The sequence below is a fragment of the Crocuta crocuta genome, unplaced genomic scaffold, assembly GCF_008692635.1.
Source record: "Crocuta crocuta isolate KB4526 unplaced genomic scaffold, BGI_CrCroc_1.0 scaffold340, whole genome shotgun sequence".
NCBI classification, from domain to species: Eukaryota; Metazoa; Chordata; class Mammalia; order Carnivora; family Hyaenidae; genus Crocuta; species Crocuta crocuta.
The window spans coordinates 2,206,723-2,234,537 of NW_027530642.1; the positions used below are offsets into that span (position 1 = coordinate 2,206,723).

The 27,815-nt window shown below is 45.5% G+C and overlaps 1 protein-coding gene across 1 annotated transcript in view; it reads left to right on the forward strand.

The window, feature by feature from the left end:
• Nucleotides 1–288: 288 nt before the first annotated feature.
• FAT2 (FAT atypical cadherin 2) overlaps nt 289–27,815 on the forward strand; it is a 68,475-nt gene continuing 40,948 nt past the window's right edge. Inside the window, exons 1-9 of the mRNA XM_077768982.1 lie at nt 289–3,547; nt 5,781–6,095; nt 11,295–11,353; nt 12,981–13,292; nt 14,255–14,465; nt 16,099–16,238; nt 16,790–17,071; nt 18,373–18,583; nt 22,756–26,814. Of these exons, the coding sequence (XP_077625108.1) occupies nt 289–3,547; nt 5,781–6,095; nt 11,295–11,353; nt 12,981–13,292; nt 14,255–14,465; nt 16,099–16,238; nt 16,790–17,071; nt 18,373–18,583; nt 22,756–26,814 (8,848 nt within the window). The remainder of the gene's footprint in view (nt 3,548–5,780; nt 6,096–11,294; nt 11,354–12,980; nt 13,293–14,254; nt 14,466–16,098; nt 16,239–16,789; nt 17,072–18,372; nt 18,584–22,755; nt 26,815–27,815) is intronic.

The window sequence follows — 27,815 nt, forward strand, 5'->3', positions numbered from 1 at the left end:
GTGGCTGGGGGCGGGGGGGGGGGCTGTCCTGTGTGTTGTAGGGTGGTTAGAAGCACCCCAGCCTTGATCCATAGATGCCAGTAGCACCTTCCCTAACAAGCTGGGATAGCTGACAGTGTCTTCAGACACTTGCCAAGTGTCCCCTGTGGGGCAAAATCACCTCAACTAAGAACCATAGCAGTAGGAATCATTTCTTTCCTAACTTATACTTTTTCTGTTTTGTTCTGCTTTTTGTTTTGTTTTGTTTTGCTTTTGTTTTGTGCCTAGGGCTTCGGGAGTTTTTCCATCATGATTATTGCCTTCTTGGGCTTTGTCATTTTCTTGTTCCAATGTGCAACGTGTGAGAAGCCCCAAGAAGGGATCACCTCCTCGGCAGCCTGGCACTTCACACACTCTCTTTATAATGCGACCATCTACGAAAACTCCGCCCCCAAGACCTATGTGGAGAGCTCCATGAAAATGGGCATTTACCTCGCTGAGCCCCAGTGGGCAGTGCGGTACCGGGTCATTTCCGGGGACGTGGCCAATGTGTTTAAAACAGAGGAGTATGTGGTGGGTAACTTCTGCTTTCTGAGAATAAGGACAAAGAGCAGCAACACGGCCCTTCTGAACAGGGAGGTGCGAGACAGCTACACCCTCATCATCCAAGCCACGGAGAAGACCCTGGAGTTAGAAGCTTTGACCCGGGTGGTGGTCCACATCCTGGACCAGAATGACCTGAAGCCCCTATTCTCCCCGCCTTCATACCGAGTCACCATCTCTGAGGACATGCCCCTCAAAAGCCCCATCTGCAAGGTGACCGCCACAGATGCTGACCTGGGCCAGAATGCCAAGTTCTATTATGCCTTCAACACAAGGTCGGAGATGTTTGCCGTCCATCCTACCAGCGGCGTGATCACCTTGGCTGGGAGGCTCAACATCACCTGGCGAGGGAGGTATGAGCTCCAGGTGCTGGCTGTGGACCGCATGAGGAAAATCTCAGAGGGCAATGGGTTTGGCAATCTGGCTGCACTTGTCATCCACGTGGAGCCTGCCCTCAGGAAGCCCCCAGCCATCACCTCGGTGGTGGTGGCTCCACCAGACAGCGATGAGGGTGCTGCCTATGCCACCGTCATGGTGGATGCAAATAGCTCCGGAGAAGTGGACTCACTAGAGATAGTTGGTGGTGACCCTGGAAAGTACTTCAAAGCCATCAAGTCTTACGCCCGCAGTGGTGAGTTCAGTTTGGTGTCTGTCAAAGACATCAACTGGCTGGAGCACCTTCATGGATTCAACCTCAGCCTGCAGGCCCGGGGTGGGAGCAGGCCTTCTTCTTCTTCCCAGATCAGGGGCTTTCACCTACCCCCTTCCAAATTGACCTCCCTCAAATTTGAGAAGGCTGTTTACAGAGTGCGGCTCAGCGAGTTTTCCCCACCTGGCAGTCGTGTGGTGATGGTGAAAGTAACCCGAGCCTTCCCCAACCTGCAGTACGTTCTACAGCCATCCTCAGAGAGTGTGGGGTTTAAACTGAATGCTCGCACTGGGCTCATCACTACCACGAAGCTCATGGACTTCCATGACCGGGCCCACTACCAGCTCCACATCAGAACCTCACCAGGGCTGGCCTCCACCACTGTGGTCATTGATATAGTGGACTGTAACAACCATGCCCCCATCTTCAACAGGTCCTCCTATGAAGCCACCTTTGAGGAGAACATCCCCCCAGGCACCAGCATTCTGACAGTTACTGCCGCAGACCGGGATCATGGAGAGAATGGATACATCACTTATTCCATCACTCGTCCACAAGTGGTACCCTTTTCCATTGACCCTTACCTGGGGATTATCTCCACCTCCAAACCCATGGACTATGAGCTCATGAAAAGGATTTATACCTTCCGGGTCCAGGCATCAGATTGGGGATCCCCATTTCGGCAGGAAAAGGAAGTGTCTATTTCTCTTAGGCTCAAGAACTTGAATGACAACAAGCCTATGTTTGAGCAAGTCAACTGTACTGGGTCTATCCGTGAAGACTGGCCGGTAGGAAGATCCCTAATGACTGTGTCCGCCATAGATGTGGATGAGCTGCAGAACCTAAAATATGAGTTTGTGTCAGGCAATGAATTAGAGTATTTTGATCTAAATCATTTCTCTGGAGTGATATCCCTCAAACGCTCTTTCATGAATCATACTACTACTGGTCAACCCATCAACTATTCCCTGAAAATTACAGCCTCAGATGGGAAACACTATGCTTCACCTACAACTTTTAATGTTACTATAGTGAAAGACCCTCGTTTTGAGGTCCCTGTAACGTGTGATAAAACAGGAGTATTGACGCATTTCACAAAGGCCATCCTCCATTCTGTTGGGTTTCAAAACCAGGACTCAAATGATGAAGATTTCATTTCCCTCAGTGCATATCAGATCAATCATCATACACCCCAGTTTGAGGACCATTTCCCACAGTCCATTGACGTCCTTGAGCGTGTTCCTGTCAATACCTCCCTGGCCCGCCTGGCAGCCACCGACCCTGACACTGGATTTAATGGCAAACTGGTCTATGTGATTGCAGATGGCAATGATGAAGGCTGCTTTGACATTGAGCTGGAGACAGGGCTGCTCACGGTCGCTGCCCCTTTGGACTATGAAGCCACCAGCTTCTACATCCTCAATGTAACAGTGTATGACTTAGGCACTCCCCAGAAGTCATCCTGGAAGCTGCTGACAGTGAACGTGAAAGACTGGAATGACAATGCCCCCCGATTTCCTCCCGGTGGGTACCAGATAACCATCTTGGAGGACACAGAGGTTGGAACCACAATTGCAGAGTTGAAAGCAAAAGATGCTGATTCCGATGACAATGGGAGGGTTCGCTACACTCTGCTCAGCCCCACAGAGAAGTTCTCCCTCCATCCCCTCACTGGGGAGCTGGTTGTCACAGGACACCTGGACCGGGAATCAGAGCCACAATATATACTCAAGGTGGAAGCCAGGGATCAGCCCAGGAAGGGCCACCAGCTCTTTGCTGTCACTGACCTGACAATCACATTGGAAGATGCCAATGACAACTCGCCTCAGTGTATCACGGAGCTCAGCAGCTTGAAAGTCCCAGAGGATCTACCGCCTGGGACTATTCTAACGTTTCTGGATGCCTCTGATCCTGACGTGGGCCCTGCAGGAGAAGTGCGTTATGTTCTGTTGGATGATGCCGATGGGACCTTCCAGGTGGACCTGATGACTGGTGCACTCAGTCTGGAGAGAGAGCTGGACTTCGAGAGGTGGGCTGGATACAACCTGAGCCTGTGGGCCAGTGACAGTGGGCGGCCCCTGGCCCGCAGGACCCTCTGCCACATAGAAGTGATAGTCTTGGATGTGAATGAGAATCTCCATCCTCCCCGCTTTGCGTCCTTTGTGCACCAGGGCCAGGTGCAGGAAAACAGCCCCTCGGGAACCCAGGTGATGGCAGTGACTGCCCACGATGATGACAGCGGCTTGGATGGGGAGCTCCAGTACTTCCTGAGGGCTGGCACCAGTCTTGCAGCCTTTAGCATCAACCAAGACACAGGTACTGGGAGTAGGGTGGATGGGCGTGCCAGGTGCTTGGAGAGGATGGGCCTAAGGGAATCAGGAGCTGTCCTGAAAGAAGGCAGGCTCCAGGCTAACTGAAAGGCAGTAACTGGGGACTCTCCTTCTTGTCCTTTTTATTTTATTTTAAATTCATCTTTATCATACTAGAGATGTGTGTGTGTGTGTGTGTGTGTGTGTATCCATGTAAGTTAAATCAACCATCTTACTAGCATTTGTGTATATATTTATACACATACATAAATATACAGTGTATGTATATGCTTATAAAAGTAATGCATCATGGCTATACATAATTTTATATATAATTTAAAAATGAATGTTTAAAAAAATTTGAGAGAGAGTTGGGGAGAGGGGCAAAGGGGGAGAGAGAGAGAGAGACAGAGAGAGGATCTGAAACCATCCCTAGGCTCAGTGCAGAGCCCAATGAAGGGCTCGATCCCACGACCCTGGGATCCTGACCTGAGCTGAAATCAAGAGCCGGACATTTAACTGACTGAAGCACCCAGACGCCCCTAAAAATGAATGGTTTTTTGTGTCCCATCTCCCCATTTATAATTTTTATTGACAGCTTGGTCTATAATCTTGTAAATTTTTCTTCTTTGTGTCTGACATTTTATCACTGTTCACTTATTATGTGAGAAAGTCATACAAAAGACACTAATTCTGCAACACTTTTTTTTCACATAACACCAGGATCTCTTACATATCAGTATCTATATTTTTCCTTGTTTTTTAATGGCTGCATTTTATTCTGTCATCTAGCTATAACATCCTTGATCATATACATTTACTCATATGCATGAGTCTCTATAGGAAAAACTCTTAAAAATGCAGTTGCTGGGTCATAGGATAATGCATATTTTCAATGTTAATAGATAATTTCTAAATTATCCTCCAGAAAGTTGGCACCAACTTATTTATTCCTTTTTTAAGGTTTATTTATTTAAAATTTTAAAAAATGTTTATTTATTTTTGAGAGACAGAGAAAGCACAAGCAGGGAAGGAGCAGAGAGAAGGGAGACACAGAATTCAAAGTAGACTTTAGGCTCAGAGCTGTCAGCACAGAGCACAACTTGGGGCTTAAACTCATGAACCATGAGATCATGACCTGAGCTGAAGTCAGACACTTTACCAACTGAGCCACCCAGGCACCACAAGTTTATTTCTTTATTTTGAGACAGAGAGAGAGAGAGAGAGAGAGGAAGGGAGGGAGGCAGACAGAGAATACCAAGCAGGCTCTGCACTGTCAGTACAAAGCCCATTGTGGGGCTCAAACTTATGAACTGAGAGATCATGACTAGAGCTGAAATCAAGAGCTGGATACTTAACCGACTGAACTTCCCAGGCATCCCTATTTATTCCTTTTAAAGCTTCACAGAAAATAAGTACAATTCACCAAACACTCACAAGCACCATCTGCTTGTGAGGTTCCGAGAGGGGCACTCCGGGGGAGGTCCCAGGTGAATACAGGTAGGTCACTGTTCTCAAAGAGCTTACAGTCTGACAGGTGACTTATTTTCCAAGGTGAAGGGCAGGGTGCTGTGGTAGAAAGAGCATTAGACTGAGAGTCAGTTAAGAGAGACTCTGCTCTTTGGGCCCACTTGCAACATGATCTTGACCAAATCACGTTCTGTCTCTGGGCCTTCATCTCCACGGCTGACAAAGGAGTGAGGTTCCTTCAGCTGTGCCCCACAATGGCTGTGAGCATGGGCCCTGTCCTCTGGCACAAGTCCTTCCGGCTGAACATGACCCGTGAGAACTTAGGGTACAACCCTCTTTTGCTCACTATTGGACCCTCGACTTCTAGAACAGTGCTGGCCCATAGTAAGCAATCTGTGGAGCGAGTGAACTGAGGCATGAAGCAAGGTCTCTGAAATCATGAGGATGTCTGGAAAGGGGGAATGGCAATTTAGTCATCAGATCCCTAACCTTTAAATTGGGATCTATAATATTTGAAACCTGAAGGAACCAGTTTAAGGACAAATGTCATGGGCTTAGTTTAGCAGAGAAGGGCTTTGAGAGGCTCTACAGCAAGGATATGAATTCCCGTGTGTTTAACTCAGCAGCTCCCGCACCACATCAACAGCAGGGTCCTTTTTCTCCTGGAGCTCCTATTTCCACAGTCTCATCTGGGGACTGTTAGCTAAGGTGATTCCTAAAGCTACTTCGAGCTCTAAAATATTGTGGGTTTGGTGATCGGCTGTCCCTAGGTATGATTCAGACTCTGGCACCCCTGGACCGAGAATCTGCATCCTGCTACTGGCTGACGGTGCTGGCAGTGGACAGAGGTTCCGTACCTCTCTCCTCTGTGACTGAAGTCTACATTGAGGTTACGGATGTTAACGACAACCCGCCCCGGATGTCCAGGCCGGTGTTCTACCCCTCCGTCCGGGAGGATGCACCCTTGCACACCTCTGTGCTTCAGCTGGATGCCTGGGACCCGGACTCCAGCTCCAAAGGGAAGCTGACCTTCAACATCACCAGTGGGAACCAAATGGGATTCTTCGTCATTCACTCTCTCACAGGTAAGGACCTCAGGAGTCTGGGTCATTAGGAATCTCTACCACAGTGCTTGTGCCAGTTTGGTCCTGGACCAGCATCACCAGCATCACCTGTGAATGTGTTAGTAGTTCGAATTCTCAGGCCCCACCTTACCACAGGGGAGCTCAGAAATCCATATTTGATTTAGCAAAATATCTGGGGGATTCTTACGTATGCTAATTTAAGAACCACTGCTCTACAAAGTCTCTCTCTCTCTCTCTGGGAACATAAGAATATATTGGCTTTCTTTCCTCAGGGCCTGGGGAAGCTAAGTAGAGTGCCTGGGTGGCCATGCTGGGACTATTTTGGATCTCTGAATGCTCCCAAGCTGACCCCTCCCCCAAGTCACAGCCACAGATCAAATCTCTTAACCCTAGTTCTAAACTGATCTCGAGCCTGCCCACAGAGCGGTGGTAGTAGATACCCACTCCAGTGGAGTTAACCATCTCATAAACGTCTATCCTCGGTCCAAGGCCATCTGGGGCAGGGACGGTGGGTGGGACATAGCCCACAAAGGTATTTTTGTTTGGCTTGTACAAGTCTTAAACAATGATTTTTCAAGTCGTTGCCAACATTTAAAAATTAGAAAATTCCACAAAACACTCCAAATTTCTGGTTGTTCATTAAAAACCTAGGAGATCTGGCCACACTGAGCCCGCATTTGCACAGGACCACAACTACCCGGACCCAACAGCAGCTCTCTATGCAGAGCAGGTGCATGTCCTCTGGTCCCCAAAGGCCCCTCCTCCCTGTTGTGCTATTCTCAGCCTGCTTCCCTAACTGAGGCTACCTGCCTGGCTCCTGTTGCTGTGGGGATTTGAGAGCCAGCTCCCACTGCTGTGGGTATGTCTCCAAGGCCACATCTTCCTCTTAGAGGATGGACAGCAATCCTACAGCAGAGAAGTCTGACGCTTGCTCACTCCTCTGAACCCAAGATCCTATTCTCTGGCTCCAGTCATTCACTCTTGGAAGGATTGGAGGAGGTGGGAAGGGAGAAACTAGCACCCCATCCTTAAGCCAGAAGGAAATGAGGAGGAACAAGAGCTCAGTCCTGGGACAGACAGTGGGCGGAGGACATGAGTATCTATTTGCACAGGGACATTTGTTTGGAGCCTTTCCTGTTAACCTTTGACCTCAGGGAACGGATTAGTCCTTTAAGAAGGATGCTTTCACCCTGGAAAACAGGCCTAAGCTGGCTCTTTCTGGGTCCATCCTGTCCCCCCCTTTCTGAAGAGAGAAGAGCTCGCTCACCTAAGGCATTGGCTTCTCAGTGTCTTCCAAACCCCTATTCTGTTTACTGTCAACACTTCTCTGACACAGGCTCTGGCAAAATGCCCCAGAGAGCAGAGACATTCTCAGTCTTCCTGCAGTTGATGAGAAGACATTTTAACCAGCATGAACGTTTAAAAATAAAGTAGTAAGTCAGCAATGGAGCCCCCAGCCCACCTTTCTTATCACCACCTAATCGTCCCACTTCCCTGCTTGGATACTTGGAATAGTTTTCCCACATCCTAAGATAAAGCCACTTCCTGCCACATCTCACACTCTGTCTGACATGGCCTCTGTGGACCTTTCGGGCTTTGTCCTGCCTTTCTCACCCCGCCACTCTGGTTCCAACAACCAGAGGTTTCTCTCCTGACACAAGACCTTTGCATACACTGGTCTTTCTTCCAAAAGTTTCTCTTCCTCTCCTTTTGTCTGGCTAACTCCCATTCTTCTTTGAGATCCCCGCCCAGCCATTGTTTCTTTACAGTTTTTCCTGACACTATAACACATCTCCTAGCTCAGTCTACTTAAAAAAAAATTTTTTTTAATGTCTATTTATATTAGAGAGAGAGAGACAGTGCATGATCGGGGAAGGGGCAGAAAAGGACAGAGACAGAATCTGAGGCAGGCTCTAGGCTCTGAGTTGTCAGCATAGAGCCTGACATGGGGCTTGAACTCACCAGTCATGAGATCATAACCTGAGATGGGGTTGGATGCTTATCTGACGGAACCTCCCAGGTGCCCCCCCCCTTTTAAAAATTGTTTAAATGTTTATTTATTTTGGAGACAGAGAGTGCCAGCAAGGAAGGGTCAGAGAGAGGGAGGCAGAGGATCCAAAATGGGTTCTGCGCTGACAGCAGAAAGCCCTATGCAGGGCTCAAACTCATGAACCATGAGATCATGACCTGAGCTGAAGTTGGACGCTCAACTGACTGAGCCACCCAGGCGCCCTTACTCCTTTCTTTTTTAAACACTTATCACATAGAATTCATGTGTGTGATTGTTCCACTAATTATCTATGTCCTCCACTAAATTTCAAAGGTTTCTAGAAAAGGAAGCTTGATTGTTTTTGCCCTCTATAATATCCTCAGTGTCTAGTACACAGTAGGACCTCAGTAAATAAGAGGGACATTAGTGAATGAATCTCTGCCAGCATTGACAATCTCTAGTGAAGCCAAGCTTCATTCATTTGTTCAACAGATGTTTAAAGGTGTCTACCCTTAAAAAGCATTTAAACTATGCGCGGTGTTGAGATGTGAAGATAATTAAACACAGTTTCAGGCCTTGAAGAATTCAACCCATCAAGAGCATGAAGATCTGGATATAAAAAACTAGAGAGCCATTGAGAAAGAGCCCTCTGTAAGATATGTGTAGATGCGGTGCCGTGACCACCCAGAAGGGATGGGGAGCTGCTCAGTATGGTGAAGTAGCAATGGCGCCATGGAGCAGGGGTGGCCATGCTGAGCTGAGGGTGAGGAGGACCGACAGCAGTGTTCAAGGGCACCTGGGCAAGGAGAGCAACAGGAGCAATAGCCAGCAGGGAGGAAGGGCCAGCAAGTAGGTCAGTTATCTAAATGCAGACACCATGTCCCCTACTTACTTTTTTTAATGTAAAAAAACGTTTATTTATTTTTGAGAGAGAGAGAATGAGCAGGGGAAGGGCAGAGAGACAGAGTGTGTGAGGGAGAGGAGGGCAGAAAGAGAGAGAGAGAATTCCGAGTAGGCTCTGTGCTGACAGGACGCATCTCATGATGAACCGTGAGATCATGACCTGAGCCGAAATCAAGAGTCAGGCAGACGCTTAACCCACAGGTCCACCGGATGCTCTACTTTTCCCTACTTATTAACTCTAAGATCAAGGTAAAGTTACTCAGCTGCTTTATGCCTGAGTTTTCCCACTGGTAAAGCAGACATGATAATAGCTCCCTCTTGCATAGTTGTAAAGATTAAGTGAATCAATCAAAAGAGATGCATAAAGAGCTTGGTAGAATGTCTGGACATGGAGGAGTGTTGGCTGTTAGGATCCTGAAGAAGAGGGAGCTGAGAAGGTGGTTGAGGTAAGACCTAGACTGTGGTAGGACAGGGTGAACGGAGTAGAACGATCTGGAATCCATTAGAGGTAGAATCAATAGAAGTTGGAGAATCATTGGATAAGAGAGAGGACAGTCAAAGATGGACCTGAGATGGGTGATGGGAAAGATGTGTTTGGGGAGGAGAAGTGATGAGTGTCTAGCCCACGCCCAGAAGGGTCCTCACTGGACCTCACACAGACCTGTGGGGGCAGCTCTGCCACGTCCCCACTCTACACGGCACTCGCTGAGAATCCTGACACTGACCTCAGAGAGGGGGATGAGACTGACAATAAGGCAACGACCCAGGAAGCCACAGGCTGCAATTCCAGGGACACTGGCACTTAGAAGGTCTGGGGATGTGGTGGTGAGACAAAGGAGAGAGAGAGAGAGAGAGAGAGAGAGAGAGAGAAGAAAAAGCAGAGACCGAGAGACAATGTCAGAGATTCAGAGAGGTAAATAAGGGGAAGGGCAAGAGGAAGAGAGGGGTAATGGAGAGAGAAGGAGGATGGTGAGGGGTAAACGAAGAGAAAGAGAGAGAGAGACAGGAGAGAATGGGACAAAGGGGGATGGAGAGAGGGAAGAAGCGGGAAGACAGCCAGGACTGAGCCAGAAGGAAGGCTTCCTAGCTGAGGCCCTTTCGTCCCTGCACTCCTCCTGGGGGGCCCCGGATCCTAGACCCTTCCCCATCAGGCCGCTCAGCTTGGGAATGAGCTGGGTGAGATGACCTGGGACAATACTCACACTGGCCCAGAGGAGTGTGTCTTTCTTCCCCGACTGGAAGGGCCTCTGGCTATAGGGCTTTCCGGAACCTTCTCTGCTCCCCTTCATGCCTGCCCTCAGTCAGGGAAGAAAACGTCAGGGTGACTTGTTTCTACCACACAAGGCAGTAACACTTCTCTAACAGAGGCCACTCCTCACTCGTACTTCCATTTCCAGCACCTGGAGGCTCCACCCAGCACTGAATCCCCTCTCCTCTCACTGCGCCCCCTTCCTCACACTCCATTCCATAACTCCATCATTTAATTTCTGAAACAAGATTAAAAAAAAAAACTTACTGAAAGTTTCAGATGACCCACTGACCCCTACCTGTTCTGCTTTCATTCAAGAGACCCTTCCTACCCAGCACTGACGCCCCTCTAGCATAACCTCCATCTTGACTTTGCTGATGCCTGCAGACAACTGGTACCTTCTCTCCTTTGTGGCCTCAGATGGCTGCAGGTTACAGCCACAGTGCCTCAGGAAATCAAAGCTAGACTTACAGATACCCAAATCCACCTTCCTCAACTTACAGGCAAGCAGAGAGGAGCCAGGGAACACAAGCTGCCCCCCCGACCCCAAACCCCCAATAATACATTGTGCACAGATCCCTCCTGTTTTTTCTTACTATTTTTTAAAGTTTATTTATTTATTTTGAGAAAGAGAGAGACGAGAGAGCATGTAGGGGAGGGGCAGAGAGAGACAGAGAGACAGCATCCCAAGCAGGCTCCATGCTGTTGGCACAGAGCCTGATGCAGGGCTCAAACTCACAAACCATGAGATCATGGCCTGAACTGAAATCAAGAGTCAGAGGCTTGACCATCTGAGCCACCCAGGTGACCCACAGCATCTCTTCTAGTGGTGAAAGCTGGACGTAGGTGGGAACCGTGCTGATCCCATTATCTCTGCTGTACTTTCCTCCTTCCTTACTTCCCTTCTCCTCCAGGGTCCTGTTTCCCCTTAATGTCTTTGCTCTCCAAAACCGGAAAAAATCTGGCCTAGGATTTAGATATATCTGTGAACTCACCCCCAATAAAGTGGCCCTGGGAGCCCTCTGCTGAGGTCTCCCTCCTTCTGCCTCTCCCCCAGGTCTCCTATCCACAGCTCGGCAGCTGGACAGAGAGATCAAGGATGAACACATCCTGGAGGTGAGTAATGGTGGTGAACTCATTCACTGGATTCAAAAGCCTCCTGAAGGAAGCCAAGCAGAAGCTGAGCCAGGCCTTGGAGCCACATGTACATCTCCCAAGTACTGTGGCTGAGGCTCAGGGTGGAGGAGTTTCTTTTTTTTTTATTAAAAAAAAATTTTTTTTAATGTTTTATTTATTTCTGAGAGAGAGAGAGAGACAGCGTGAGCAGGGAAGGGTCAGAGAGAAAGGGAGATACAGAATCTAAATCAGGCTCCAGGCTCTGAGCTAGCTGTCAGCACAGAGCCCGACATGGGGCTCAAACCCACAAACCGTGAGATCATGACCTGAGCCAAAGTTGGACGCTTAACCAACTGAGCCACCCAGGTGCCCCCAGGGCAGAGGAGTTTCTTAAGCTGTGTCTTGCTGTGGTTGGTGGTGATGACTCTCAGGGTCTTTCCTGGCTCTCCAGCAATGGGAAGGGAAGGAATCTGAAACCATGTCTGGGCTGGGCAAGAAGCACTGATTGATTAGTAATGTCTGTGGTGAGTGCAGGAAGAAGGAGTGGTACACATGTGCTATGTACTTGTTGAGTCTGGTTTCCAGTCCATCCCTATACCCAAGGTCAAGCACTGGGTCAGTAGCAGATCCAGATGAAAGCCCAGACCTTTGGTCTCTAGATCTGTGGTTTCTAGGATGTTTCTAAAATCATGTAAGCATCCCTGGTGCCCATTCCAACAAGAGGAATCAGTCTTGACCTAGAATAGAGTAAAGCAAAAGGAATCTACTTATGCCTCCTCTAGAGCTATGCATAACTGATGAATGGGCATCTCTTCCAGTCTTAAAGACATCAGGTGGGAGGAACACACATTCTTTCAGCAGAATTGTAATAAACTAGCCTTCTAGGCTCTCAGACTCTGCACATTCCCTTTGAAAGAGACAGGTATTACTAGTAAGCAGCTGCTAAATGGCCTTCTAGGGACTGAGCATTTTCCCTAGTTCAGCAGAGGTATTTCTCTTTAAACACCAAAATATTTTAAAAATTCAGAACCACTCAGAATGGAAACGTCCTATCTTGTATAATGCCCTTGGGGCCCTTGATGCGTGGGACGATTTGCCTCTACATGAAATAGCCCTTGATTCTGAAATTGTTTTAGAAGTGCCTTTTCTCTTGCTCTGGATTTTATTTCATGCATCGGTCTGCAGGTCTGACTCAAAAGGTACCACCCACTCCTTCATAAACATCTTCTCATTTGTTTTTTCTAACCTCCAGTAGCTTAAGGAAACCGGAGAACAAAGCTTATGAGAATTACAAGCAAATAAAAAGTAAATGGTCTCTGAGAAATGGCCCATGGGCCACCTGAATAAAGAACATGAGCTTTTCTCTAGAGCCTCTGTGGCTTTGTTTTCTTCCAACTCTTTCTGGTTTCTTTCTCTGATCTTGCTGGCTTTCCTGTGGGCGAGGTCACCAGAGAGCTGGGTTCCAAGTAGGTGAAGTTATGATAATAAAAATCACAAGCATATACCAAAACACAGCCTGGCTGATATTTCCAGGCTGCAGAAGGCAGGGATAGCATAGGGTTGCAGTGGGTGGTAATGCATACTCACTGCTTTGTGCTTGGCAATTCATACTCCATTCTGTCCCCAGGTGACTGTGCTGGACAACGGGGAGCCCTCCTTAAAGTCCACCTCCAGGGTGGTGGTCTGCATCTTAGATGTCAATGACAACCCCCCTGTGTTCTCCCACAAGCTCTTCAATGTCCGCCTTCCAGAGAGGCTGAGCCCAGCAACCCCTGGGCCTGTGTACAGGCTGGTGGCTTCAGACCCTGATGAGGGTCTCAATGGCAGGGTCACCTACAGTATCGAGGAGAGTGATGAAGGGAACTTCAGCATCGATCCAGTCACAGGCATGGTGTCATCCAGCAACACCTTCACAGCCGGAGAGTACAACATCCTAACAGTGAGTGGTGGGGATGGGTGCTGGAGGCCGCAGAGCGGGGAGTGTCATAACTGATTAGGGATTTTCTCTGAGGAAACAGGAGAAGGGAGATAGCCATCAGGCATGGTGGAGGTAGTATTCCCTTCCCTGGCTTTCTCCCAGAGAAATGGGAACCCTGGCATCAGGATCAGAATTCTGGGCCTTTCTCTTTGAAGGCAATAAGGTCCTTGCTTGGGAAACCTGATCTATTCTTAGAGATAAGGATTTTGGTGAGAGTAGCACAGGCTTTGGAATCAAAGTAAGCCTAGGTTACAACCCTAGCTCTTCCATGTTACACCTGTCCAAAGCCAAGCCACTTAACCTCTTTGAGCCTTTGTTTTATCATCTGTAAAATGGGCATAAGACTATTTTCCTTGTAGGAAGACAACATAGCAAGTGGTTAGGATATGGACTCTCATGTCCAACAGCCTGAGTCCAACCCCAGCCTCACTGCTGGCAAGGCAGATGATCCCAGGCAGCCGAATTCACCAGATATAATGGAGCCTCTCTCAGGGCTGTCATGAGAATTAAATTAGATATTGCCCATAGTGCTCTTAGAGCAGAGCCTGATCCTAGTGAGAGCTCCATACATTCTCGTTTAGTTTATGTCTTTGGTTGTTAAGAAGGGCCCGCGTATGCCAAGTCCAGCTCTGCAACTAGCACACAGTAAGCCTTCAGTTAATAGTGGCTCTGAGTAATTCTTCACTGCTTGTGAAGTTCTCGAGAGGTCATCTGTTTTGTTCACCACTGTGCCTGCAGCAACCAGCATGGTTCCTGTTTACAGCGGGGCTTTCACTGCGTGTTGAATGCATGGACGAGTGGCTGGAAGGCCAGCTCCCACAGTCACAGGGCACTCTGCCTCTTGCCTGGTCACCTGGGTCTTCTTGTTTCTTGTCCCCAACCCTGCAGACAAAGCCTCAATGTCAGTTTTGGCTTCTTTTCAGATCCAGGCAACAGATCATGGGCAGCCTCCACTCTCGGCCAGTGTCCGGCTACACATCGAGTGGATCCCCCAGCCCCGGCCCTCCTCCATACCACTGGCCTTTGACGAGCCCCACTACAGCTTTACGGTCATGGAGACGGACCCTGTGAACCACATGGTGGGGGTCATCAGTGTGGAGGGCCGACCTGGTCTCTTCTGGTTCAACATCTCCGGTGAGGACCCTCGGAGGGTCAGCCCCTCCCATCCTTATAGCCCAGGCTTGGTATTCACAGCACAGTCCTTCTGAGTGTTATCACTTAAGTCATGCCCCCTGGCAGCCCATTCTTTGGCTATGAGTGGTGACTGTCTCCTCCTTCTCTGGGACAGCGAGTACGTAGAAGCACCACTTCTGCCAAACTTTCCTTCCACACCAGCTGTGATCTCAGGTAGAGTCTCCATGGCCTCCCGGTACCCCAGCCAGAGTTGGACAGTCCCCCAGTTACTCCAAGTGCCTGGGAGACTCAGAGGAGAGAGCACAAGTTTTGTGTTTCCTCTTCTACTTCAGGGTGAGATCCATGCAGAGCTGACATCTTTGACCATGGCTGAGGACTGCTGTACCCTGGGGCCATGCTTCATGTTCTAATCCCAGGTTCCGTCCTCACAGTCAGGGGAAAGGGTCTATTCTCTTTGTAGGAGACACTTGGATACAAGCTCTCAAGGTCTTCTCTGAAATTTCTTTTTGTCTCTAAACCAATATTTTGTTAAAATATCTGGGGGGAGGGGAGGATAGACCCCTTTGGGAATCTGATGAATGCTTAGGCCCTCTTCCCAGAAAGGTGTGCATGTGCATGAGCGTACATGAGTTCATGAGCATACACATATGGGGATTTATAGATTCTCTGAAATCGAGACAGGGATTCCAGGTTAAGAATCTCTAAGAGCTTCAGTACCACATGAACTTCGGGATCCAATTATAGAGATTCTCAGCCTCAGAGATTGGATGTATACCTATCCCAGGAAGAGTTTTGACTTCCTGGATTGACTTTCAATAACAAAAGACTGTTACTCTTGTTTGGCTTTTTTTTTTTTTTTTTGCATAAAATTAACACATATACTCTGTAGTTAGAAAACACAAACAAGTGCAGAGAAGATGATAAAAATCACCAAACCCCCACCAGTCAAAAGATAAGCCACTGTTAAAGTGTTGCTGTCTTTCCTTTTAGTAGTTTTCTTTACATACACACACACATGCACTTATATTAAAATATTGTTTTATTAAATTTATATTAAAATATATTTTATATTATAAAATTATATTAATTTTATATTAAAATATTAAAATTATTATTTTAATTATATTATATTAAAATATTATAGTTATTTTAAAATATTGTTTTACAACCTTTTAAAATATAACATGAACACATTTCCATGCCACTAACCAGATTTCTATTTAGTAAACAATTAAATAGCTGCATGTTACTTTAAAATTTTAGATTCTTACAGTTTATTACATCAATTCTCTCTTGTTGAACAGTTTATTTTTATTTTTCTCCTTCATACATGCACCTTTAGGCTATGCAACCTGTCCTATAGGCCATGGGGTAGACTTCCATTACTCCTGTGTCTTCAATCCTGGTAGCAGAATACATTCTATGGCAAACATTGGTCTTCCCCTGCCACTCTTCAGTCCTCATAAGCTTACCTTTTTCTGTATCATCACTCAGATCTTGATAATAATTTGATAAGAACTTGACAGGATCTATGACCACCTCCTCTAAATGTGCCAGCCAGATTCCGTTGCTCTCCTACTGGCTCCATCGCTGAGGCTGTGTGCCCTCCTCCCCCTCCCCACCTCCACTCTAGGTGGTGACCAGGACATGGACTTTGATATTGAGAAGACCACAGGCAGCATTGTCATCGCTAAGCCTCTCGACACAAGGAGGAGGTCGAGCTATAACTTGACCGTGGAGGTGACCGATGGGTCTCACACCATTGCCACTCAGGTTAGAGGCTTGACCGGGGACCCCTGAACTGGGAGGGGATGGGAGACCTCCTTGGTTGGGAAGAAGCTACACAAAGCTTTCAGTGGATGTGGTGTACTTCAGAAGATGCTGAATTTGGAATTAAGGTTCTGCCTTCCAGCCTTATCTGATATATTTTCCACTTCTGTGCTTTTGGGAGAATTCTTATTCCCACTGTGTAATAAAGGCCTTTGTCTCCATGAACAGGTTTTAGTTACAGGCAGAGTTCCATAGAGGCTACCATGGGTATGAGAAATGATGGCAAGTGGGGCTCTAGATTTCTACTGTGGTTTCAGCCAGAGTTTTATATGCTTCAGATATCGGAATTTCACTTGAAGAAAAGTCCCTTTTAACCAAAATTTTGTTTTTGAAAACCACTAGGGCACATGCTATTTCAATTCAACAAATATTTATTGAGTGCCTGCTGTATGCCAGGCACTGTTCTAGGCACAGATGGCATGGTGAAGAACCAGACAAACAAGGCCATTGACTCTGTAGAGCTTGCAGTCTACCTCCTCTCTCATTTTCCCTAGGTCTCCATCTTCATGATTGCCAATGTTAACCACCACCGGCCCCAGTTTCTGGAGGATCATTATGAGGTCAGAGTTCCCCAGGACACACTGCCTGGGGTTGAGCTCCTCCAAGTCCAGGCCATGGATCCAGACAAGGGCAAAGGCCTCATCTATACCATACATGGCAGCCAAGACCCAAGGAGTGCCAGCCTCTTCCAGCTGGACCCAAGCAGTGGTGTCCTGGTAACTGTGGGGAAGTTGGACCTGGGCTTGGGCCCCTCCCAGCACACTCTGACAGTTATGGTGAGTAAACTGAAAAACCAGGGGAAAATGCACTTGCACGTGGATATGTGGGGGTGGGCACACTTGGAGGCATGCTGAAGGTTCCCTTTCCACTGATTAGCTAGGTATACACATGCTCATGACAATGCATGACATGAGATGTGACATTTCCCAGCCATCCAGAGGCATCTTCCACAAGGGGTACCTGAGAGCAAAGAAAGAGATGACAGAGCTGCCAAGGAAACTCCTACAACCTGGGCTTTCTCTGGGCTCAGTCCACATACCCCACAGCAGCTCTCTCCCTGCTCCATGACCACACGGCCACAATGTGGACTGACATAGATAGTGTTAGATCTGGGAAGGACCCAGAGACCCTCCTGCCTAGAGCAAGCACTAGGGTAAGCAAGAGAGGCATTGCAGGGCACAAACTCTAAGAAGGACTCACTGTCAGGGTTCTGGGCCCCAACTTTATGACCCTGAAAGTGAGCTTCCTTAAATCTATGCCCTGCATGTCTCAAGCACCACACCCTAGTCCCGGCCTGGACCCTACCCATTTCTCTCCTCTTACGCCAGAGGCCCACAGGGGCTTGCTCACCATCATACAGTTCTTTATGATAGAATCTTCCTGGCTCAAGAAACAGGTTTTTATATGTTAGGTTATCATCCTCTGGGCACATTAATATATATTAAAGGCTCTGCAAAGTCCTGCAGCAAAGAAAACTTTAACATCATTTAATTCAGTGCTCCCCTAAATTTAGTTGACCATAGAATTTTTTCCCCCTGCATAACATGTTAACATCTTGAGGAACTAATATTCTCTGAGACCTCAGTTGGAAAATACTGTTTCTGTATTTCTTTCTGTCTTTCTCCTAAAATGGGATAATCCATGAATATAGCTAAGCCTAATAATCACTAATTTATAAATTTATTTAAAAAGAAAAAAGAGCAAGGGGGCCTGGGTGGCTTAGTCAGTTAAGCATCAGACTTCAGCTTAGGTCATGATTTTACAGTTCATGGGTTTGAACCTCATGTCGGGCTCTGTGCTGACAGCTCAGAGCCTGGAGCCTGCTTCAGATTCTGTGTCTCCCTCTCTCTCTGCTCCTCCCCCACTCACACTCTGTTTCTCTTTCTCAAAAATAAAAATAAACATTAAAAAAAATTTTTTTAAAGAAAAAAGAGCATAAAAGAGAGCAAAATTTAAAGCAACACAGAGTTACAATTGGGTATATTTTTCACTGGCATTTTATTTCATTGACTTTAATTTAATGCTACCTCCTCCCATTCTGTTTGCTGCTCACGGCATTATCCCCTTGGGCCCATAGGTCCGAGACCAGGAGATGCCCATTAAGAGGAACTTTGTGTGGGTGTCTATTTACGTGGAGGATGGAAACCTCGACCCACCCCGCTTCACCCAACTCTACTACGAGGCAAGTGTTCCTGACACCACGGCCCCTGACACAGAGCTGCTCCAGGTCCGAGCCATGGATGGTGACCGGGGAGCCAATGCTGAGGTCCACTACTCCTTCCTGAAAGGTGAGAGGCTGGCCATGAGTCCAGAGCATGAGGGAAGAGTCTTCGGCAGTAAGAAAGAGCACCAGAGGCATGAATTTGCAAGTGAATCAAACACCAGGCTTTCTAAGCTTTGGCAAATACCATTTCTAGAACATTCTCTGGGATTATAATAACCCAAGTTAATGCACTTCCAAAGATGGTAAGAGTAATAACTAAGGGCCTACTTAAGTTATGGGAGAATTTATACACATGTTGTAGAAATTCAACAACAATGTATATGTAAAGAATGCTTATGAAGTCTGTCTAACATTTTAAAGTGTAATTAATATCTTTGTGCCTTTACAATAGAAGGGATGTATAAATACTTTGTAAGATGTATGGCATAGTTTTAGGAGTTACATTTAGGAGTAACATTTTCTGTTACAGCCTTTTCAAAATTTCATATCTATTAGATAGTTTTCTTCCTGTCAAAAATGAGAATGATGTCCCCTGTGCCGGGAAGTCTTCATAAAGAGAAAAAGAGAAAATATGTATGAATACATAGTATAAACTGTTAAATATTATACAAATGCCAGGGGTTATTGCTATCATTGATAAGTGGTAATCATAAATAACTAAAGAAATAAAAATGATAGTATCTGGTATCCAAATAATCATTAATGATAATTTTTAATGTTTGATAACTCATAATGATCTTTAAAGAAAGTAAAACTCATACAGCTAGATGTTGTGAAAGGACAAAGTGAACATGATTTGCTCTCTGCTTTCATAGAGCATAATGTTCATTTATTGCTTATATACTTTCCATACTTTCCAGAAATCAGAGCTTTTACATTCTTTTTTTCTAAGAAACAGAAGCTGTTATACCTTGCCATGTGGCAGAAGTGTATACATCACTGAAGAATAATAATACAAATTCTACCTCATTAATTGCTTATTTTTTGTTATTTATGAAGCATAATCACATCTTTTAACTCATTTTATTTCTTTGACAACCCCATTGATGGAGGTACTAATTTTATTTCATAGATAAGTTAAGACTTTTTTTCCTAAAATATCCTTCTGATTATAGAAGTCACACATGCTCATTTTTTAAAACATGGGAGAAGCAGGAATAAAGAAGAAAATAGCACTCAGCCATAGTTTTCACCAGACAGAATAATTTTGTGTATTTCCCTCTTATCTTTCCTATGCAGCTTTTTGCAATATTAAGATTGGGCAGGGGGTGCCCAGGTGGCTCAGTTGGTTAAGTGTCCGACTTGATTTTGGCTCAGGTCATGACCTCATGGTTTGTGAGTTCGAGCCCTACATCCAGCTCTATGCTGACAGTGCAGAACCTGCTTGGGATTCTGTCTGTCTCTCTCTCTCTCCCCCTTCCCTGTGTGTGTACATGCATGTGGATTATCTCTCTCTTCTCAAAAATAAACATTTAAAAACAAAGATTGAAATGAATATACAATTTTGTGCCCCAATTTTTTCTCTCAGCAGCATAACATAAAAAGTTATAATTATGCTTTGGTAGTTTACTTGGCTACTTTTAATACCTTTAAATTGCAGTCTACTTATTAAAACTGTTTTTGATGGAACTTAGGGTCTTTATCACAGAGCAAATTGGGAAATTTGTGAGGTCACTAGTCAGCTGGAGAATGGCTTTCATGAGTGGGAGAATCAGATGGAATGTTTTGTGATGAAGCCTGGCTACTTGGTTGTCATTGAAATAATAAAATATGCATCGGTGTGTTAAACAGATAAGAATAGTAAGGAAAAGTAAAGATAGATCTTCCCTGAGTGGAATACCTATACCCATGGAGGTGAGCAAAATTATTCAGGTGTTACTCAGTCATGGCATTATATAGGTAACCCTCTCATCACAAGAAAAAATTGTGACTCTGTGAGACAATGGATGTTAGCTAAACTTACTTTGGCATTCATTTTACAATATATATGTACATCAAATCATTATGTTGTACACCTTAAATCAGTACAACATTATATGTTAATTGTATCTCAATAAAACTGAGGCGGGAGTATCAGTTATGCAAGTTGAAATTCTAGACATCTGCTATATGACACGGTGCTTATAGTTAACAATACTGTGCTAAACCCTTAAACATTTGTTAAGAGGTAGATCTCATGTTGTCTGTTCTTACCATGAAGGAAAGGAAGGAAGGAAGAAGAAAGAAAGAAAAAGAAAGAAAGATGAAAGAAAGAAAGAAAGAAAGAAAGAAAGAAAGAAAGAAAGAAAGAAAGAAAAAAGAAGAAAGAAAGTGAGAAAGAAATAAGAAAGAGAAAGAAAGGGAAGGAGGGAGGAAGAAAGGAAAGAAGGGATTGTTGCTGTGTAAATAAATTCAGATTTTAAAAACTGCAATAACTTTGAGACTATTTTGGGGGGAAATACAATTAATTTTCAACATTATTTTTTGTGAATAATGTTGTATAACCAGAACTTTCCTCAAAACTTAGATTTGAAATGTTATTATGTATTTATCAAAATAAATATTAAATTTTATTGTTTTTTTTTCATTTTTTAATGTTTATTTTTGAGAGAGAGAAAGAGAAAGGAAGACAGAGCACAAGCAGGGGAGGGGCAGAGAAAGAGAGGGAGACATACAATCAGAAGCAAGCTCCAGGCTCTGAGCTGTCAATACAAAGCTCCATGCAGGACTCAAGCTCATAAACCGTGAGATCATGATCTGAGCCAAAGTCAGATGCTTAACTGACTCAGCCACCCAGGAGCCCCTAAATATTAAATTTTAAAAGGCCTACAAAAGATAGGCAATCAGATGTGGAGAAAATACTTCCCCTTGATTTTCACCGGGGATTCCTGGTTAGTCAAGGACAGAGCCTTCAGTGGGTACTCAAATCTCTCATTCTCTCTAATATTTGCTACTCTTTGTTTTTACCAAAGAAAGAGGATAGCTCTCAGGCTCACATCCTTTAGCAAGCAGTAGATTTTACCCAGATTTTATCCAGATATTTTTTCCACTAACTTGTTTTTATGGTAGCCTCTGATTTATGGCAAGCAATAATGATTTTCTTTAAAAAAAAAATTTTTTTTAATGTTTTATTTATTTCTGAGAGAGAGAGATAGAGACAGTGTGAGCAGGGAAGGGGGGGGCGGTTCAGAGAGAGGGAGATACAGAATCTGAAGACAGGCTCCAGGCTCTGAGCTGGCTGTTAGCACAGAGCCTAACTCGGGGCTTGAACCCATGAACTGCAAGACCATGACCTGAGCTGAAGTCAGACGCTTAACCAACTGAGACACCCAGGCGCCCCAATAATGATTTTCTTTTTTAAAGTAGTGATACCAAAGTTGCCTATTAAGATATTTTAAGTTTAGGGACACCTGGGTGGCTTAGTCAATTAAACATCTGACTTTGGCTCAGGTCATGATCTTATGGTTCATGAATTCGAGCCCCGCATTGGGTTCTGTGCTGACAGCTCAGAGTCTGGAGCCTGCTTCAGATTCTATGTCTCCCTCATTCTCTGTCCCTCCCCTGCTCGTGCTCTGTCTCTCAAAAATTAATGAACATTAAAAAAAATTTAAGATATTTTAAATTTAAAAAAGGAATCAATTTAAAGGAAAATATGCACTCAATAATGGCATAAAATTGCGAAGGTAGTGGCTGGATATTGAAAAAACTATAAAGGCAATGTGAGAATGCCTGACGTTTAGGAAATCCAGGTGTGGTGGAAAGGGTATTTGGTCAGGAGCCTCAAAGTCTGGATGTTCTATCCAGTCCCTCCCCACTTAACTCTGTGCCACATAACCGATAAGCCCAATGAGGACTTTCCAACCATAGATTATGTGGGGAGCAGACAGGGTGTTTTTTAAGTCTCTCCTATAAAAGTCACCACCAAAATACAGAGTGGAGTGTGCTTTTCCTACAAAGCGTAAGTTTTTTTCTTCACTTTCAAGACCTTCAACAGTTTTGGTTTGTAGCTTAAGTTGTAACCCAAAGACTGAGTGATCATTGAAGCTGCCATTTATGGAGTAGCTACTATGTGCCTTGTGTAAGATATTTTATGAAGTAGGTGTCTTCCCTATATACCATATCATAACTAAATCCAGGATAGCACTGGATTTTGTCCTGTCCAAGTTTTGTGTGATAGCCTCTTTACTGATCTAGAAAGCCTACTCAGTATCTCTTGAACATGTGGTAAATTTCAGTTTGTCTTGTTTTTTGTTTCAGGGAACAGTGAGGGTTTCTTCAACATAAATGCCCTGCTTGGCATCATCACTCTGGCCAAGAAACTTGATCAGGCAAATCATGCCCAATATAGCCTGACAGTCAAGGCAGAAGATCAAGGCTCCCCACAGTGGCATGACCTGGCTACAGTGATCATTAATGTCTATCCATCAGAGAGCAGTGCCCCTATCTTTTCCAAAGCTGAGTACTTTGTAGAGATCCCTGAATCAATCCCTCTTGGGTCCCCAATCCTCCTAGTGTCAGCTACAAGCTCCTCAGAAGTTACCTACGAGTTAAGAGAGGGAAACAAGGATGGTGTATTCTCCATGAATTCATATTCTGGCCTCATTTCCACCCAGAAAAACTTGGACCATGAGAAAATTTCATCTTATCAACTGAAAATCCGAGGCATCAATATGGCAGGTGCCTTTACTGATGTCATGGCCCTTGTTTACATCATTGACGAAAATGACAATGCTCCCATGTTCTTCAAGACCATGTTTGTGGGCCAAATTAGTGAAGCGGCCCCATTGTACAGCATGATCATGGACGAAAACAACAACCCCCTTGTGATTCGTGCCACTGACAGTGATGAAGAAGCTAATTCCTTATTGGTCTATGAAATTTTGGAGTCAGAGGCTTTGAAGTTTTTCAAAATTGATCCCAGCATGGGAACCCTAATCATCATATCAGAGATGGATTATGAGAGCATGCCCTCTTTCCAATTCAGCGTCTACGTCCATGACCAAGGAAACCCCATCTTATTTGCACCCAGGCCTGTCCAGGTCATCATCAATGTCAGAGATGTAAATGACTCCCCTCCCAGGTTCTCAGATCAGGTATATGAAGTAGCAGTGGTGAAGCCCATCCACCAGGGTATGGAGCTCCTCGTCGTGCAAGCCACGGATGAGGATTCGGAAGTCAATTACAGCATCAAAACTGGCAATGCTGATGAAGCTGTTGCCATCCATCCCATCACAGGCCGAATATCTGTGTCAAACCCTGCCTTCCTGGGAGTCTCTCGGGAGCTCACCATCATGGCTTCTGATGGCCTGTATCAAGATACCGCACTAGTAAAAATTTCTTTGGCACAGGCTCTCAACACAAGCTTACAGTTTGATCAGGTTGTCTACAGGGCAACAGTGAAGGAGAATTTACAGGATAGAAAGTCACTGGTGATTCTTGGCGCCCAGGGCAATCATTTGAATGACACGCTTTCCTACTTCCTACTGAATGGCACAGATATGTTTCGGATGGTCAAGTCAGCAGGTGTGTTGCAGACAAGAGGTGTGGCATTTGACCGAGAACAGCAGGACACTTATGAGGTAGCAGTGGAATTGAGGGACAACAGGACCCCTCAGCGGGTGGCTCAGGCTCTGGTCAGAGTATTTGTTGAGGATGTCAATGACAATCATCCTGAATTTAAGCATGTGCCTTATTACACAGTTATCCAAGATGGCACAGAACCGGGGGATGTCCTCTGTCAGGTATCTGCCACTGACAAGGACTTGGGGGTAAATGGTGCTGTCACATATGCATTTGCGGAAGATTATGCATATTTTCGAATTGACCCCTATCTTGGGGACATATCACTGAAGAAACCCTTTGATTATCAAGCTTTAAATAAGTATCACCTCAAAGTCATTGCTCGGGATGGAGGGACCCCATCCCTCCAGACTGAGGAAGAAGTACTTGTCACTGTGAGAAATAAATCCAACCCACTGTTTCAGAGTCCTTACTACAAAGTGAGAGTGCCTGAAAATATCACACTCTATACTCCAATTCTCCACACCCAGGCCCGAAGTCCAGAGGGACTCCGACTCATCTACAACATTGTGGAGGAAGAGCCCTTGATGCTGTTCACCACTGACTTTAAGACTGGTGTTCTAACAGTAACAGGTCCTTTGGACTATGAGTCTAAGACCAAGCATGTGTTCACAGTTAGAGCCACAGACACAGCTCTGGGGTCATTTTCTGAAGCCACAGTGGAAGTCCTGGTGGAGGACATCAATGATAATCCTCCCACTTTCTCTCAATTGGTCTACACTACTTCAATCTCAGAAGGCTTGCCTGCCCAAACCCCTGTGATCCAGCTGTTGGCTTCTGACCAGGATTCAGGGCAGAACCGTGATGTCTCCTATCAGATCGTAGAGGATGGCTCGGATATTTCCAAATTCTTCCAGATCAATGGGAGCACAGGGGAGATGTCCACAGTTCAAGAGCTGGATTATGAAACTCAACAACACTTCCATGTGAAGGTCAGGGCCATGGATAGAGGAGATCCCCCACTTACCGGTGAAACCCTTGTGGTTGTTAATGTGTCTGACATCAATGATAACCCCCCAGAGTTCAGGCAACCTCAGTATGAAGCCAATGTCAGTGAACTGGCAACATGTGGACACCTGGTTCTTAAAGTCCAAGCTCTTGACCCTGACAGCAGAGATACCTCCCGCCTGGAGTATCTGATTCTTTCTGGCAATCAGGATAGGCATTTCTCCATTAACAGCTCATCAGGGATAATTTCTATGTTCAACCTTTGCAAAAAGCACCTGGACTCTTCTTACAACTTGAGGGTAGGTGCTTCTGATGGGGTCTTCCGAGCAACTGTGCCTGTGTATATCAACACTACAAATGCCAACAAGTACAGCCCAGAGTTCCAGCAGCATGTTTATGAGGCAGAATTAGCAGAAAATGCAAAGGTAGGAACCAAGGTGATCGAATTGCTAGCCATAGACAAAGATAGTGGTCCCTATGGCACTGTAGATTATACCATCATCAATAAACTAGCAGGTGAGAAGTTCTCCATAACCCCCAATGGCCAGATAACCACTCTGCAGAAACTGGATCGGGAAAATTCAACAGAAAGAGTTATTGCTATTAAAGTCATGGCTCGGGATGGAGGAGGAAGAGTCGCCTTCTGCACTGTGAAGATCATCCTGACAGATGAAAATGACAACCCCCCACAATTTAAAGCATCTGAGTACACAGTGTCCATTCAATCCAATGTCAGTAAAGACTCCCCAGTTATCCAGGTGTTGGCCTATGATGCAGATGAAGGTCAGAATGCAGATGTCACCTACTCGGTAGACTCAGTGGAGGACCTGGATGAAGACGTCATTGAAGTCAACCCAACTACTGGTGTTGTCAAGGTGAAGGAGAGCCTGGTGGGATTGGAAAATCGAGCCTTTGACTTAAAAATCAAAGCTCAGGATGGGGGCCCTCCTCACTGGAACTCTCTGGTGCTGTTACGACTTCAGGTGGTTCCTAATGAAGTAGCCTTGCCCAAATTTTCTGAACCTTTGTATACTTTCTCTGCATCTGAAGATCTTCCAGAAGGGTCTGAAATTGGTTCTGTTAAAGCAGTGGCAGCTCAAGATCCAGTCATCTATAGTCTAGTGCAGGGCACCACACCAGAGAGCAACAAGGATGGTGTCTTCTCCTTGGACCGAAACACGGGAGTTCTAAAGGTGAGAAAGGCCATGGATTATGAGTCCACCAAATGGTACCAGATTGATTTAATGGCACATTGTCCCCATAATGACACTCACTTGGTTTCCTTGGTCTCTGTCAATATCCAAGTGAAGGATGTCAACGACAATAGGCCTATATTTGAGGCTGATCCCTATAAGGCTGTCCTCACTGAGAATATGCCAGTGGGAACCTCAGTCATTCAGGTGACTGCCAATGACCAGGACACTGGGAATGATGGCCAGGTGAGCTACAGGCTGCCGGTGGATCCTGGTAGCAATATCCATGAGCTCTTTGCCATTGACAGTGAGACTGGCTGGATCACCACACTCCAGGAACTTGACTGTGAGACCCATCAGACCTACCACTTTTATGTGGTGGCTTATGACCATGGAAGGACCATCCAGCTATCCTCTCAGGTCCTGGTTGAAGTCTCTATTACAGATGAGAATGACAATGCTCCCCGATTTGCTTCTGAGGACTATAGAGGATCTGTGGTTGAGAACAGTGAACCTGGTGAACTTGTGGCCACTCTTAAAACCTTGGATGCTGATATCTCTGAGCAGAACAGACAGGTCACCTGCTACATTACAGGTAAGGATACTTGTCTTGGAATGGCAGTACTGGGGAATATTGAAAAAAGTCAAATAAGAGGTGCCCTAAGACACAGGTTTAAGTCCTGGCTCTGTGACTTATTAGACTCCATTTATAGACTTGGCATGCCTAGTCTCATTTGCTTCACAAGGATGCTAGTAAGATCTAATTTGAGAAAACTCAGACAGCCCCCTGTAAATTGGAAAGTGTTTTGCAGAGATCTATTACTTGAGGTGAAGTAGAAAGAATAGAAGGGAGACACTAACTGTTTTCAGTTAGCTTCTAGAGGATGGAAAAGCATCAATAGTCTTATGATCCTTGAAAACTCTGTCAGATGACTGTCCTTGTGGAGTGTATTCTGCCTAGAGCAAGTTGTGGATACCAGAAATACTCCTTAAGTCAATCATAGGACCTAAGTGTTGGAGTGAAAACACTTTCATAGACATGATTCCAGCTCAATCCTCTCATTCCACACACAGGAAAACCAAAGCCCAGATAGGGGCAGAAACTCAACCAAGGTCACATTCCAAGCTTGAGTCAGATCTGGGATTAAAACTACACTCTATGAGCTGCTTTCCCCAGTGGATACCTATTGCAAATTTAAATTGACCCAATCCCTGTCCAATGGCTGAACCAACTAGCCAGTGGCCAAAGAAGAGGGTTTTTAAAAATTTTTTTTACTGTTTGTTTTTGAAAGAGATAGAGAGTGCACACCTGAGTGGGGGAGGGGCAGAGAGAAGGGGAGATACAGAATCTGAAGCAGGCTCCAGGCACTGAGCTGTCAGTACACAGCCGACATGGGGCTTGAACTCACCGACTGTGAGATCATGACCTAAGCCGAAGTCGGAGGCTTAACCAACTGAGCCACCCAGGTGCCCCACAATGGAGTTTCTTTATTTCTTGTATAGAACTGAAATTTGCTTCCCTTTAACTTCCCCCAATGCTTTCCAAAGCACAAAAAAAAAAAAAAAAAAAAAAAAAAAAAAGAAAGAAACTTGTCT